The sequence below is a fragment of the Austrofundulus limnaeus genome, unplaced genomic scaffold (genome assembly GCF_001266775.1).
Source record: "Austrofundulus limnaeus strain Quisiro unplaced genomic scaffold, Austrofundulus_limnaeus-1.0 Scaffold285, whole genome shotgun sequence".
NCBI lineage: Eukaryota > Metazoa > Chordata > Actinopteri > Cyprinodontiformes > Rivulidae > Austrofundulus > Austrofundulus limnaeus.
In genome coordinates this window covers 506,710-521,370 of record NW_013952687.1, presented here as the reverse complement: position 1 = coordinate 521,370, position 14,661 = coordinate 506,710, and the positions used below count along the sequence as shown (strand labels likewise).

Genomic DNA, 14,661 nt, shown 5'->3' with positions numbered 1-14,661 from the left:
AAGTCAGACAAAATGATTTTCTCAAATTTTTTTTCACATTTTGTCTCTCATAGTTGAGGTCTACCTATGACGTCAATTACAGGCCTCTCTCATCTTTTTAAGTGGRAGAACTTGCACAATTGGTGACTGACTAAATACTTATTTTCCCCACTGTAAATGAACAAGGCTTTGCCCATTTAAAAAAAGTAAGACATATATTTATGGTATATACTGTATATTTTGCATTTTGTTGTGAGTAGTTATTTTATGCGTAAAGGTCATGTGAGGTCCTGACTTGGTAGGTAGGCGGGACTTAAAACCTCACATCCTCAGTACACAGACTCTGGTTACAAATATGACAGCTTTCATAAACTGGATCTTGCCGACTTCAATTCCCAACAATAAGATCATGTTTACAAAAGAACAATTTCTGGAAATGTTATTGTTTTTTCAAAGTTTATTGTCATGAATAAAAAGAAAGTTCCACTGTACAGCAGGGCACTCTGTTCTATTGACAGGGCGGGGAGTCGTCCTTGGATAATGGTAGGGTCTTGGGAGAGGTGTGTATTCTCTGACTGCTTCTAGTCATAACTGTTAATTCTGAAGAAACGTTAGCATGTAGTCACCTATGGGCCGGCCTGTGGCATAGGCAGTAGAGGCAAATGCTAAGGGTGCGGTCTATCTAGGCGTGGTGCCATATGGAGTATTTTTCTTGATTAAAGTATCTTATGATGCAGCCAAGACTACTCTTGTTCAGTGTTTATAGAAAACAAAAGGATAATGGAAGTTTCAGTTCTGATCTCAGATAAAGTTCAGGTTAAAGTCCAGTTTTCAGTCTTCTATCTACAAAAAATACAGATTTTATGTTTTTGTTAACCCCAATAATTTAGTAAAAATGATCTTCAAATGACTGGAAAATGCATTGTTTTGAGGAGATTGTTTAGTAATTGTTTCCAGGGGAGTATACCCTGGACCCCCCTAGAACTGCTTCACTCCACAGCTTCTCGTTAGCACGAACAAGTGTTCCCCGTTTCTGTCAGCAGACGTTGGCAGGTATGAGGTTGAGGTGATTCTGGTGCTCTTTCCAGTGGTGGGCACAGTTCCCCTAGGGAACTAATTTTCAGATAACTGCTTTAGGGCTTTTGCTAATTTTAAAATTTATTAGTGGATTAGCACTTGCTAAATTTATAGGCTGAATTAAGAAGCACAAACTGAGGTCTATAACTGTTATTGATCAACGTTACCTCTTGAGCCCTCGGGCAAAACAGTTTTTTTTCCGTTTTTTATTTCTTTTAACTTCTTTTAACTTCAGATCTGTTTGATGAACCTGGACATGTTTGGTATCAAAGGAAACATAAGAATCTTGTCTAAAACACTAAAATAACCCAGTCAACCCATGGAACATTCTTCAACAGACAACATGAGTCACATACGTATGTGACTCATGTTGTCTGTTGAAGAATGTTCCATGGTTATTTTAGTGCTTCAGAATTGGCTTTTGCTCATTTTTCAGTGGTTAGTGTTTCAGAATTAGGGGACCTAAATATTTGAGTTAGTGTTTTAGGGCTAGTGGAACCCTTTTTTTTTTTTAGATTAGTGCTGCCCACCACTGTCTGTTTCAAATGAATTATATTAACGGTTTTCATTGGACAATCTGGTTTCTAAAGATAAAAAATAATCTCAAAGACAAACTTTGGCAGTAAGATTTTGAAAACTGCACAGTGGGTACCACCCAAATTCTTGCCCAGGGCACAACATTGGCCTGGGCCGGCCCTGTGTCTGCACATCTGCTCTTTAAAGGCACAGTGTGTAAGATTTGTTGTTTTCAGCGACATCTAGTGGTTGAGTGGTTGAATCATCCTCCCTGGTCCTCCCCCCACCCCCACCCCCCGTTTCCAAACGCAAAGGAGTTGCTACGGTGTCTCTCAGGTGTCAAAAACCTTTGATAATTCCAACCRCGATGTYTACCAGCAGCTTCAGGGCTAGTGATGTTTCAAGTGGTAAGATTATGAGCTTTAATWAGTAAAATTATCCCAGCTACAATGACAGACAACAAATATTACATTTATAGTATTACAACTAAAACTGTTTTTGACGCCGCCACCACAGTTTGTCCTTCATGAGCCTTCGTAGACAAGATGGCGGTGCAAGATGGCAGCTGCCTGTGTGGCGACCATCGACCATGGAGATATAAACAGCCTTTTATAAGGTAAAAATAATAAAACAAGGTCTTTGTCTGCAATGATTAGACGTTTTTTATTGTTGTCATTAGTGATTATCTCAGTTTCGGCTAAAAGAATTGACAAAATCCTACACACTGTGCCTTTAACACCAGCGGGGTATTTAATATCTGCTTGTATTGGCATCTGCTTCCTTTCATTTAATTTGATTTGTATTGTTTAGTTGTATGTAATGTGTTTTTTAATGAAATGAATAAATACTATAATAATAATATCTCTGTGGGCGTTCCCCAAAAATCTCCACTGTGAGACCAAGATTCAAGGCCTTATAATAGATGTCAACAGTTTGCACTAGAAACCCATTGATGTTTTGGTCAAGACGACATGGAAAAGGAGCAGATGCTACACGTGAATCAGGCTCTTTCTATTCTCATTATTTCATCTTCATTTTTTTTTCTTACTTGTATTTTTATCCTGTTTAATCTCCTTCATGTTCCCACCTCCTTTAGTCCTCTTTGAAACACCTCCTGTCCTCGTTTTCTCTTCTGCCCTCCTTTTGACTTCAGATTTTGTTTTCTCTCAGCCTAGTTTCATGATAAACCCAAGAAAGAACAGGATCTCTCATGTCCTTAGCTCACCCTGTTTACCTCCACCCCTCCCATCACATCTCATCTCTACAACCTGCCTCCTCCACTCCATTTTAAATCTTTTTCAATAACAGTGATGACTCATGCCTTCCCCTGTTGCTCCCATGCGTTGCCATGGCGACACCCCCAGATGTAATTGGCTTCTTGTAAGTGACGATGGGTGACTGGAGAGACGAAGACAGCCAGCTCCCCAGAAGCCAAAAAGCTGATGTCACCCTGTCTGGATGGCAGGTCCTTTTCTAAAACTTTCATCTGAGATAAACACAGCAGACAAAGGTTGGTTCATTCAGCTCAGTCTGAGCAAACTTCAGCTTTTTCTTCCTTCACCCACAGCTCAACAAGATGACCACAGCTTTGCAGCACCAGGTGGTCATCAACAGGGTTACGAAACGTTAATCCCTCTAACGACCCAGTGAAAAACTCTGCCTTCGTGGTTTTTGCTGCAAAAGTATTAAGTGGTGGTAATAAAAAGATGAAAAGATGTGATTCTGGGAAAGGTTTCTCAGGATTAACAGACACAACAAGAAGCAAATGAAAAGTAGAATCGAAATTTTGGAATCATAAATGTAAAAAAAAAATTTTTTAAACTGAGCCAAGTGGCAGCAGAGAAATATGGTCAATAAAAATAGTTTTTGTTTTAAAATATACAGTACATATCTTCAGTTTTACAAAATAAAAAGCGCCCAGTATTGTTGCAGTATATTTTTCTCGACCAGTTTTACACATATTTAAATCCTCACTGCCACTGCTGGAGTTTGAGAACTAAAACTGTTTTTCACTGCAGCTGCTGGAAGACTGATTGATGACAGTTTCTGAAAAATGAAGAAAATAAGTTTGTTTCACTGAAATCAAAGTATTTGTGAACATTTTGAGCAGCCAGCTTTTGAAAAGGATGGCTTAAATACTGTATATTTCTCTTGTATTTTTGGCCATGCATATTCATGTGTAAATGATACTTAACCAATACTCCAAGAAAATTCTAACAAACACTAAAATGCCTAAACTTGAACAGCACCCCTGAAAATAAACGATCATCACTATTTTGTAAGAAAGTTTGTTCTCAAACCTTAGATTCACTAAAACACTGAATAAATTTGGAGCTGGATGTACTCGTAGAGCGTACACCTCCTCCAGTCATGCAGTAATCTGTATCCAGTGCTTAACACTCTAAAATCGGAGTTTTCTCTGGACATGAACGCATCACAGTCTAGTGGATGATGGACAACTGTATCTCATTTTTAAAAATAACATGATTACAATTTCATCTGGTTCACACTTTCAGCTTAAAATCAAATGTGACAGGATCAGATTAAAGTAAAACAGACTTGGAAAAGAAAACGAAAAAAAAAACTGTAAAAACTGTTTTGTTGTTTTAGTTTCTAGAGCACATGAGGATTTCTCAACAAAACCTGTGAACTGGTCCTTCATTCCTGGTCCTTATTCAATCTCTCAAAACATGCATGTTGATGCATTTCTAATCTTATCTAGTAATTTAAAATCTCTATGTCCTTCCTGTAAATATGAGTTCATTAAAGTTGTTTTGCATCAGACCAGAATTCAACAAACACTAATAGATTAAAATGATATTGGAAAAATGGATACACAAAAACACAGAGTAATTAATGAGCATTAACATTATCTAAGGACTGACCTTGAATTTAAATTGAATTAACCATTTTTGTGCTTCACTTGCAGGATTCTAATTTACCAAAATAAGGTTCAAACCTAACCTTCTCTTTCAGTAAAATATTTATAAAGGAACAAATATAATAATTTTCCAAATTGGTCCCATATTTCCCCTTCAATTGAAAATCCCTCTCAAGTTTCATATCAGTTTTTTTGTATAAAATCTGTAAAAAGTGTTTTTTTTTTACCTGAAGAGGTAATTAGTCCTAAATGCTTTGGTTCTTTTATTTGATAAATCAAGTTAAGTGGAAGAAAAAGCGTTAAAGTGGAGAAGCTGATAGTCGTGCTGACAAGACAATTACTCCCATTTGCCAGCGAGGGTGTCCAGTTAGACCCTCAGTGCCATCCCTGCACCCACACGTCCCCCCCCCCCCCCACACACACACCTCCAAACATCCTCCAAACTGTGTTGTCAAGGTAACTGAGGAGGTGAGCTGAGAATGAAGGAGAGTTGATTTGCTTGGCAATGTGGCAGGAAAAGCAACGGAGCAGCAATCTGGAAAGTCTGGCTCACTGGAGACCCACACAGCATATAATAATATATTATCCAAGGTTAAAAGGACTGCCAACCTGACAGAACATGCCACTCTTTGTCTCTGGCTTTGCTTCACATGGGTACACACCGAATAGAAAAAAAAGAAAGAGAGGAGGAGATGTCTGAAACACTCACAAGGGGAAAATATATACATATTTGGAACCATTTATCACCAGAGGTCTGGGTTAGTCTGTAAAAGGCAAGTTTGAAAAAACAAAACAGGAATCCTTTCTTCGACACATCAAGCCCTCAATAAACTATTTTAAGGATCTCATTGTTCCAGTGACCACAGACATACAGTATATTATTTACAGTTTTAAGTGTAACTATCTAATTTGCAATGTTAACATAAAGGTTTGAATTCTGTCTGCTCAGTGCAGCTCTGGCTCCACTGATTATTGTCTAAGCTTCACCTGTGGCTCTCTACATTTAGACTGGAGCCTTCCTGTTGCAGCACTCCAGTTTCTGTGCTTCTAGTTAAGTTCTCTGCATGTTATTGCTCCTGGTCCTCCCCTGTAAATAATAAAATAAAAGAGCAAAGTTTCCAGCTGTGTCTGACTTCAGAGGTTGCAGCCTAGGAAGGCCACAGCCATCTCAGTCTGGGTGGGCTGACTCTAACAGATGTCAAATGAGACGGTCTAGTTTTTGGATGATGAATGCTTGCATGACCATGCACCACTCCGTTAGCTTAGTGATACGTTTTGTATCACATCACCCATAAATGCCTAAAATTCAAAATACATTGGAGCATGCATAACTTCACAAAACTCAACGTGTTGTTAAAAAATGTTACATGTAATAACACAAAGACAATTTGGGTTTTGCTCCATACTAAATTTAAATAAAGAGAAAGATAATGGAAAACTGGTTTTATTTTACAAAAACAATAAAACAAGGAAAATCTAAAAGATAAAGTCTAAACTTACTGCAGTGTCTTTAGTCCTGAACAAAACTGTCATAATGCTGTCATAAATATGACATAAGACCTGTCAGGAACTCAAACGAGACCTCATGAATGTTTATGATTGTTGTCATTAAGTGTCATTCGGTAAATTGTGACACTTTTAATGCAAAGCTGACATTGTTTAAAATGTCTTTGTTATGACAACTTGACATTAACCAAGACAAAAAAAATGTCTTGACAAGTTAGAGTGATTATAAGCATTTGTCAGTGTAATGAGGCTTAATGACATCTTTATAACTAGTCTAATAGGTTCCACTTTAGGTAAGGGAAAATATTAATGAAATATATTGGTCTCATGACAGCCAAAGTTAAGACTAACAACAAATGACAGTGTAATAAAATGTTAAAATGATACTTAATAGCTTTTATAACAGGTTATGATTTCTTGGTTAATGTCAAGTTGTCATAACAAAGACATTTTTAACAATGTCAACTTTGCATTAAAAGTGTCATAATTTACTGAATGACGTTTAAAGCCCATGACAGATGTTATGTCATATTTATGACAATGTCATGACAGTCTTATGAACACCCCTTCAAATAAAGTGTTACCATCCTGTTTTTAAATGCCAACAATATGATAACATCTGATGCACACTCAAAAAACAGATGTAGTGGGTTTACTTTAAGGTAGCGCACTTCGTGTCACCTTTACTCAGTTCAACTGGAACTAAAGTAAATGTTTGTATCTGTATTTTAGAAACTTTTTTGCAAATGTGGTTTGTGATTTGTTGAAGCCTGTTAAACAAGTGAAAAATAGATAAATCTGTCTGCTGCTCACAGGTCTGAGAAGCTCAGAGTAAAAAAAAAATCCCTGTCCTTTCTTTGATTTAAAGAATCGAGAGGATGTATGTTTAATCAAATTAATTTCTGGTTTGCATGAACTTGCTTTTGATAATAAAAGTCTTCATGACAACTCTGAAAACAGGCAACAAGTAAGGAGCTGAAAAAAAGAGAAATAAAACAGACCAGAACACATTTTGATTTCAGTGTAGTTTAATTGATGATCACCAGGCTGTTTCCCTTTTACAATGAATTTGCAGTAGTTCTAGTTACCAGTTAGATTTAAAGAGACAGACAAATATTGTATATTGCGCAGAGGATAAAAACATAATTAAGATTATTACAATGCAAAAAAAAAAAGAGGAAAGAGAGAGTCAAACAAAACTTGCAAATACAGCATCTTCTTAACAACATATTATAGGGCAAACAATAAAAGCACAGCCCAATATTATATTACTGTAGTTCATGTCAGTACCAGTTAAGACAGTAAGCATTTCTCAAATATACCTCTTTAAAATAGCACTGTATTTTTTATTATTATTTTCATGTTAAACTGTTACATTCAAGATTATAACTAAATAAATCACATGCAGAAAGATTAGATGACGCCATATGCTGATTGTGATCCGATATCTTCACCTCTACTGTAGGTATGGAGATGATCTGAACTGAAAGATGCACTTGTTTTTTTTTTTTTTTTTTTTTATTTGAGCTGCCTTTTTTTCTGTAGCTTTGTTGTGTTTAGTTTCAGCCATTTTGATAAACTCTTCACTAAAGCCAGCTAAAGTAAGCAGGTTTCACAGAATAATAGTTGGTCGGTTGTTTTCCGAGCGATATGTAAAAATCTGTGTACCGTTGGTTCTGTAGCATTTTGTACATGTGGCGTTTGTCAAACCCTATTCTTGTTTTCTGAGTCTGCATGTGTTTCAAGTCATTTTCAGGAAAAAGTTGCAGCGTCCGTTGGTTTTATTTTTCGTCTTGCTGGGATTAAACTTGCACTCCGTAAGAATAAGACACAGGAAACCTGATGTTTTTATTGTTACAGAAAAATCAAGATCTCTCCTTTCAATTTTATGTGTATTTGTCTAAGTTCGTGAGTTTTTTTTATTGTTTATTTTGCTATTTTTAATGTTTTCCAGCAGCATTCATGTGTCCGTACCAACCCTACATTCAGAAAAATAGATCTCCGTTACAGTTCAGCTTTTAGAGATTCACAGCGCTTTCTTAGTCTTGATAATCTCAAGACTTTCTATTTGGAATCAGCCTAAAAGAAAAACTAGTTTGCAACAAGTCATGACAACTCTGACCATCCACAATATCTGATGCACACGTAAATAAAATAAAATCCACCTGTACTGAAGACAAATAACTGAGACAGACGTTCAAGGAGCCGTTCAAATGTAAACTGGTTTCAGGAGAACAATTGATTGTTTATTTGTGCAAAGTGAGCTGAATCAAACTCTCTGATCCATTGAGTTATAATGAGTTTAGTCTTTGTCCTCCTCTAATAGCAGATCATTATGAACAAGAATATAAAGAACATGGATAAATAATTGGGCTGCACAATATACCAAAAACCTTCCATAATTAAAATATCAATGTGTGCAATAACATCACTGAAAAAAAAGTTGAAAAGCCAAACTGATATATTTGGCAATCAGGTGGACTCCTGCTCCAAATGTTCCACGCCTGATTTAAGCAATCATGTGTGAGATGCTAAAACACCGGAGGAATCTTTTTAGCATCGCAATGACAGAATAGAAAGAGAGAGATATAATATTGTTATATTCAGGAATATTATTGCAATCATTTTCTAATATTGTGCAGTCCCAGAAAGCAGCTTTATTTTTCCTATCAGTCATTTTTGATTTAAATCAAAGAGATGGAAAGAGAGCAGAGGGGGTTGGAAGATAAAGTGTGAGCGGGATTTACAATTAAAGAAGTTGGCACTTATATCTGACTGGCATAAAGTAACCTTTTGTCATCTGTGGAGATGTTTTTTTGTGTTTTTAGATGTCACTAAGGGAAAGAAGTGAGGCTGTGCAAGAAGATCTTTAGTGTTTTTGAACATCCAGCATGTTATAAACTGATGTTTAATGTTGTGCCTTTATTTAATGCAGATTTCACTATTTTAATAAACCAGTCTTTTTATAAATTGTTCATTTTATTAAAAGTGTTTTGCTAAAACTGCTTAAATGAGTACATTTTTTTAATTTAAATGTTCCGGATTGGGCATCGTACAATCCAAGACAAACGTATCCAAAAAATTCCATTCTATTCTATTCTATTCTATTCTATTCTATTCTATTCTATTCTATTCTATTCTATTCATCCTTCCTGCCTTGTCTTCACAATTTCAAAAAATAAAAGTTAATATAATGAAATCATAAGTCTTAGCAGGAAAAAAAAACAGCAAACAGAACAAAAATCCCGTCTGATCATTTAAAAATCGACTCACACCACAGAATTAAATCAAATTTGCAAAGTGCACTGAAACTTGAATATCAATTCAGAACTGAGAGAACGAAGATGGCTGTAATTCTGAAGCTACAATTTGAGCTGTTTTTGTGAACGAGCGCAACAAATAAAAAATAAAATCTGCGTCGCTCCAACCCGCAGAAACAAACCAACCAAACCATCATTAAATAGTATCTTCTACTCTCTCACACACAAACCTACTTCTAAAGCGTTCCTGCTTTTGAACAGGATTGAGGGAAACCGTTAGAAAAACTCGACCTATAAAAGTTTGTCGGGGATTAACGTCACATGTTAAGTTTTCATTTCGTTCATTGGAGGAACGTCTTGCATATCTTCTATTACTTCAAATAAATCCACTTTTCTCACACTAACTTCAGACCTGAACAACAAACAAAGCCCAGCAGGTAAACGCTCCTCCCCCCACACACCATAGAAAAGTGCATTCATGTCTGGTGCAACTATCTGTGCAAAGACTTTCACACGGCTCTGAATGTGGTTCTGTTTTGTAAAGTTATCGTTTGGCTGGATTTGGCAGCGCAATCAAAGTCAGGGGCTGCTTGTCGAGCTGCGAGTCGTTGTGTTTGAACTGAGTTGGTTGAAGTTGTGTCCTGTGTTTTATTTGCCAGTTTGTGGTCCATTTCCCGTTTTCTTCAGAGTCACACGCTAAAGGCACGTACAGTAAGAGCAGCCTCCTGTAACACACTTTACAAGTTTTTTTTGTTATTCAAAAAGCAACCCTTACGTTAAAAATAACTGTTGCCGCTTTCACCAGCGTATCAATGCCCATGAAGGGTCGCTCACTCAGACCAGCTTTGTTTGCTACATTTGTCACAGGTCGCTGCTCGTTTTCTCCGTCGCTTTGTGACACGGACAGAGATGGCAAAATGTAGCGGAACGTGTGTATTAATGTTTCATTTATCTTTATGACTTAATCAAAAACACCACTTTGGTGGTGGTATTGCAATTTGCTGCATCACCACAGAATATTTGACTTGTGTTTTATCAAACTGTTATTCGAAGCTGGCGAACATACAATCAATGAGGGCCGTTATGAAGACTTAAAAGTGGAAACACTTGTACCTTTGCCTGACACCTACTGAATTCACTTGAGCACAGGTGGCCAAACAGAGAAGGACTCTATCAACATTGTACTGCATTCAACTATTGAGGGCTGATTAGAGAAAGGTTTAATGCAAAGCAGCTCACTGGAAGAGTCTGAGCTACAACGCAAGCGTCATGCAGCGGCTAAGCTGTGAAAGCCCAAACAAAAAAAAAAAAAGAAAAGAAAACTGAGAGGGAAACCTCTGTGCAGCTTCTGAAACTTTACCACGAGTAAAAAAAAAGGAGGCTTTTTGTCACAAAACACCATTTTTATATCATTATGAAGATAATCTAAACTGTACAGTGTAAAACTGTACTGGTGTAAAAGAAAGCTTTTATTTTTAAATGAAAACAGTAATGTATGATGAATGATCAGTTTAAAATTCCTTGTGGGAAAAAAAAAAGTCTGGTAAAATGTATGTTTAAACAGCTTTTTCTATGAATTTTGACCATTTAGGTGTTTTGGAATTACAATCAGTGGTTATTTATGCTTTTACTTTGAAATTTGGCCACGATTGTTGTTCTGTACTCATATAAGAACATGTGTCAGGGCAAAAAAAAAAAAAAAAAAACAAGAATATGGTGATGTTTAAGTGTAACCCCACTGTTACAAAGCACAAATTAGAGTTTTGATTCAGGTGAACATAAAGTGTTGAGGCTGCAGCAAATGCTTTTGAGACTGGTACCATGATGGAAGCTTTGGAGCAGTGAGAGATGTTTGCTCTCGCTCCACCTCCAGATGACGAGGAGGAGGAGGGGAGGGTGCGATGAAAGGTTGGTCGCGACAACCATGAAGCTCAGAACTCGATTTTGCAGGCAGGGAAAGACTCGTCTTGCATGACAACGGTGCTGCTGGAGGCCAGAACCATGATGTTCAAGTCCTGCTGCCTCTCGTGGGTCTGCTGGTACCACTCTCGGGTCACCTCTGTGTCATGAGTTGGTATCACTGTCACCTGGTGGCAAAAACACAAGAAGATAAAAGGAGATGGAAAATTGTGAGAAGTGAGTAAAAAACAACACGCAGGAAGATATCAAGTAAAATTTGATAGAACTGTAAATTATATAAAAATCTCATGAATTGTATCTTAGATCTCATGTTTTCATGTTTGGAGAAATCTCTGCCCAAAAGACAAATCTGAAAGCCAGTACTGGAAGGACATGATCTTTAGGCCCTCAGGCTTTACTGCGTTAAAAACCGGTCTAATTCGGTTCTGACATCTTTCTGTCCATTTAAAATGGACTGAGGTAAAATGAAAAGCTGTTCTGTGGTCAGATGAAACAAAATTTGAAATTCTCTTTGGAAATCCTGAACACAAAGTCCTCTGTACTAAAGAGAAGAAAGGCCATCCAGCCTATGATCAGAACACAGTTTAAAATCCTGCCTTTCTGATGGTATGGGGGTGCATTACTGCCACAACTTACACATCTGGAAAGGAACCATCACCCAGACCTCTCACCAATTAAAAACATAAGTCCTGTAAAGATCCTAGATTTAAAAGAAAAGGAGATGCTTCACAGTGGTAAACACGACTTTGTCTGAACCTTTTAAAAATGTGCTTCTGCCATCAAATTCAAAATTACCCCTTTTTTACTTTAAAAAATATGTACAGTTTTCTTGGTTCAACATTTGATAAGCTTACTGTGTTCCACTGTGAGTAAAATATGTTTCATGAGCTTTGCAAATCATTGCAATCTGCTTTATTTGCATTTTACAAAAGACAGCCTGTTTCATTTAATTTGAGTCTAAATCTACTTGCATTTCTCTACTTAGGTGAAATAATCCATACAATTACACTTGGTAAGACTTCTTGGAATAAAGAAAATTTTGAGGCTAACAAGATTAATAATCCAAACACTCTGATCTTGTTTAGTTTATCAGTCTCAAAAAATAGTTTTGATTGATACAAGATTGAAAGACTTGGTTAGATTGACAATTTTTGCAGTGTAAGCTTACATGCCACCACTGGCCTGGTTGTAGATTGGTTTATGTGGTGCTGGTCCATGGACCACCTCTGGCAAATCACATCTGGGCCACCAAATGACATTCTTTGCTGTATCTTGGCCGAGTGTTGAGTGCATTTTGGGTGCCAGAACTGGGCCAGACAGATTTTGCTATTTGGGGTATCCACATGTAAACGGCACGTTTCGGGGACAGAAATAAACCTGTTGGGTACATTGATCACATGGAAGTAGAGAATGAGAAACAGATGGTGTAACACCTGTAGATTGGAGCCCCACTGAGATTTGCCCTCCAGCAGAGCATCCAGGACTCCACGGCTGGGCTCTCCACTGCCTGGGTCATTCCCGCTCACCACGTAGTATGCAGCCCGGACCCTCTTGAAGAACTCCTGGTCTACATTCTTAGCACTGCAGTGGTTCGGCACATAGGCCAGGTCAACATACACTGGGGGTCCTGGGGGCACGGCTGTACCCGTTTTCTGGGTGTTGTTTCCTGAAAGTGAAAATTGAAACAAGCCTTAGTATGCTCACAAAAATCATGAGAATCTCCTTTTTAACAACTTTTTATGTTTAGTTTTAGTATTTACATAGCTTGAATTAACTATCTCCTACTTTATTTATCAGTTAAATGTTTGTTGTTTGCTGTCATATTTTATTGCTTCTAAAAGGCACAATTTCCACTGACCAAAAAAAAAAAAAAAATAAAGCCTGGTTAAGACTCACAAAACTATTCATTACCCATTCACTTTCTTTACTTGTGTCTCATTTTCTTTCTGCAGGGAGCTTGTGCCTCTAACAGTCACTGTGTGAGAGGTATGGTACATCCTGGACAGATCGATAGTTCATCATATTTCATTTCTGATTCTGATACCGAGTAGAACTCAGGCTGGTATCAGTGATATTGATCCAATACTGATACGAATAAAATAAGATAAAAACTAGTGTATTTCAAACCATAGCCTCATAAAGAATACAAGAGATCAGAGTAATTTATTCATTTTAAACTCTAGTATTTCATTCACAATATAGCCGAGCTAAAACAAGGTGAAAGAAAAAGTAGTTCCCACTCATTACATATAATTTAGACAAGATTTTAGTAGTTTAGTTACTTTCCAGTGTGTTCCTGTTATTGGTATACATTACCTAAAATGACTGAAGTATTAAAATTATCAATATTTGGATTTTAGAACCAATTTTAGAGCAGAAAGTACTGGTATTGGTGGTATCAATATTTCAGTATTGATCCACAGATCACTAACAGGGACACTCGGAGACAAAGGAGACAAACAACCTCTCACTCTCACCCATACCCACAGCTAATTTAGAATTACAGTTAACCAAACATGCATGTTTTTGGTCTGTGGGAGGAAATAGGAGAGCCTGAAGAAAACCCATGGGTGCACAGGGAGAACATGAAATGAAATATTACACCAAAGCCTCACAACAATCACATGTTTTCATTTTTTAGATGTACTGGAGCAAGGTAAGCATATCAGTCATACTAAGCTGTAAATCTCAGATTGACCTTAAATTCAAATTTGCATCTTATTATGAGCTGTAAATCCATGAGTTTGTACATTAAAATGTGTAGTTAACTGAAAACAGCTCAAAGTTGCTTTTGTTACGTCTGAAACTTTCCTGGGTTACATTTAGTTTACATCAGAACTAATAGTATTTTGTTAAGTCTCAAATAAGACAGACTTTGTAAATCCTTTTGAAAATGCATAAAAGCATTTTTTGTATTAAATAACATTTTTCATGTTTTACCCTTTTCATATTAAAACAGAAAAACCAATTTTCTGAACTGCAGGGTGGAACACAGGCTATTGTCATTTCAAAGTAGAAAGGTCTCAGGTTTGATTTTTAAAAACCTTTCTGTGTGGAGTTTGCACATGTTTGCTTTTAACACATACTCCGGTTGTTAGATTAATTGAAGAATATAATCACTAGCTGCCCCTCAGCATGAGCAGGATTAATTGGGTACAAAATTTGAGTGTGTGAGTGATAATTATTTTCTTGTTTGGCCTTATTCTGAGAATCACATAAAACCTTGTTATATACTGTGTTACTATTCAAATTCTGAAATATATTCATGTTTAATTACTGTCAGAGTACAATATGACCAGCTGAGTTTTTCACAATTGTATAAGGCTCTTATTAGACTGACTCACCGGATGATGACAACTGGTCTATTTAAACTTTTTTTCTCTCTTTTGTGTTTTTCTATGTTGCTGCAAGCAGGGGCATCACTAGGTTTTAAGGACAAAGGGGGCTTAGCCTCCAGGAGACACACAGAATTTTTATATATTACATATTTGTATTGTGTGTGTGTGTGTGTGTGTGTGTGTG

The 14,661-nt window shown here is 36.9% G+C and overlaps 1 protein-coding gene across 1 annotated transcript in view; it reads right to left on the bottom strand.

Annotated features, from left to right (window-relative positions):
- Positions 1 to 7,491: 7,491 nt before the first annotated feature.
- map1ab (microtubule-associated protein 1Ab) overlaps positions 7,492 to 14,661 on the bottom strand; it is an 87,387-nt gene continuing 80,217 nt past the window's right edge. Inside the window, exons 6-7 of the mRNA XM_014021278.1 lie at positions 12,573 to 12,805; positions 7,492 to 11,306 (exon numbers count right to left, since the gene is read on the bottom strand). Of these exons, the coding sequence (XP_013876732.1) occupies positions 11,151 to 11,306; positions 12,573 to 12,805 (389 nt within the window). The 3' untranslated portion in view covers positions 7,492 to 11,150. The remainder of the gene's footprint in view (positions 11,307 to 12,572; positions 12,806 to 14,661) is intronic.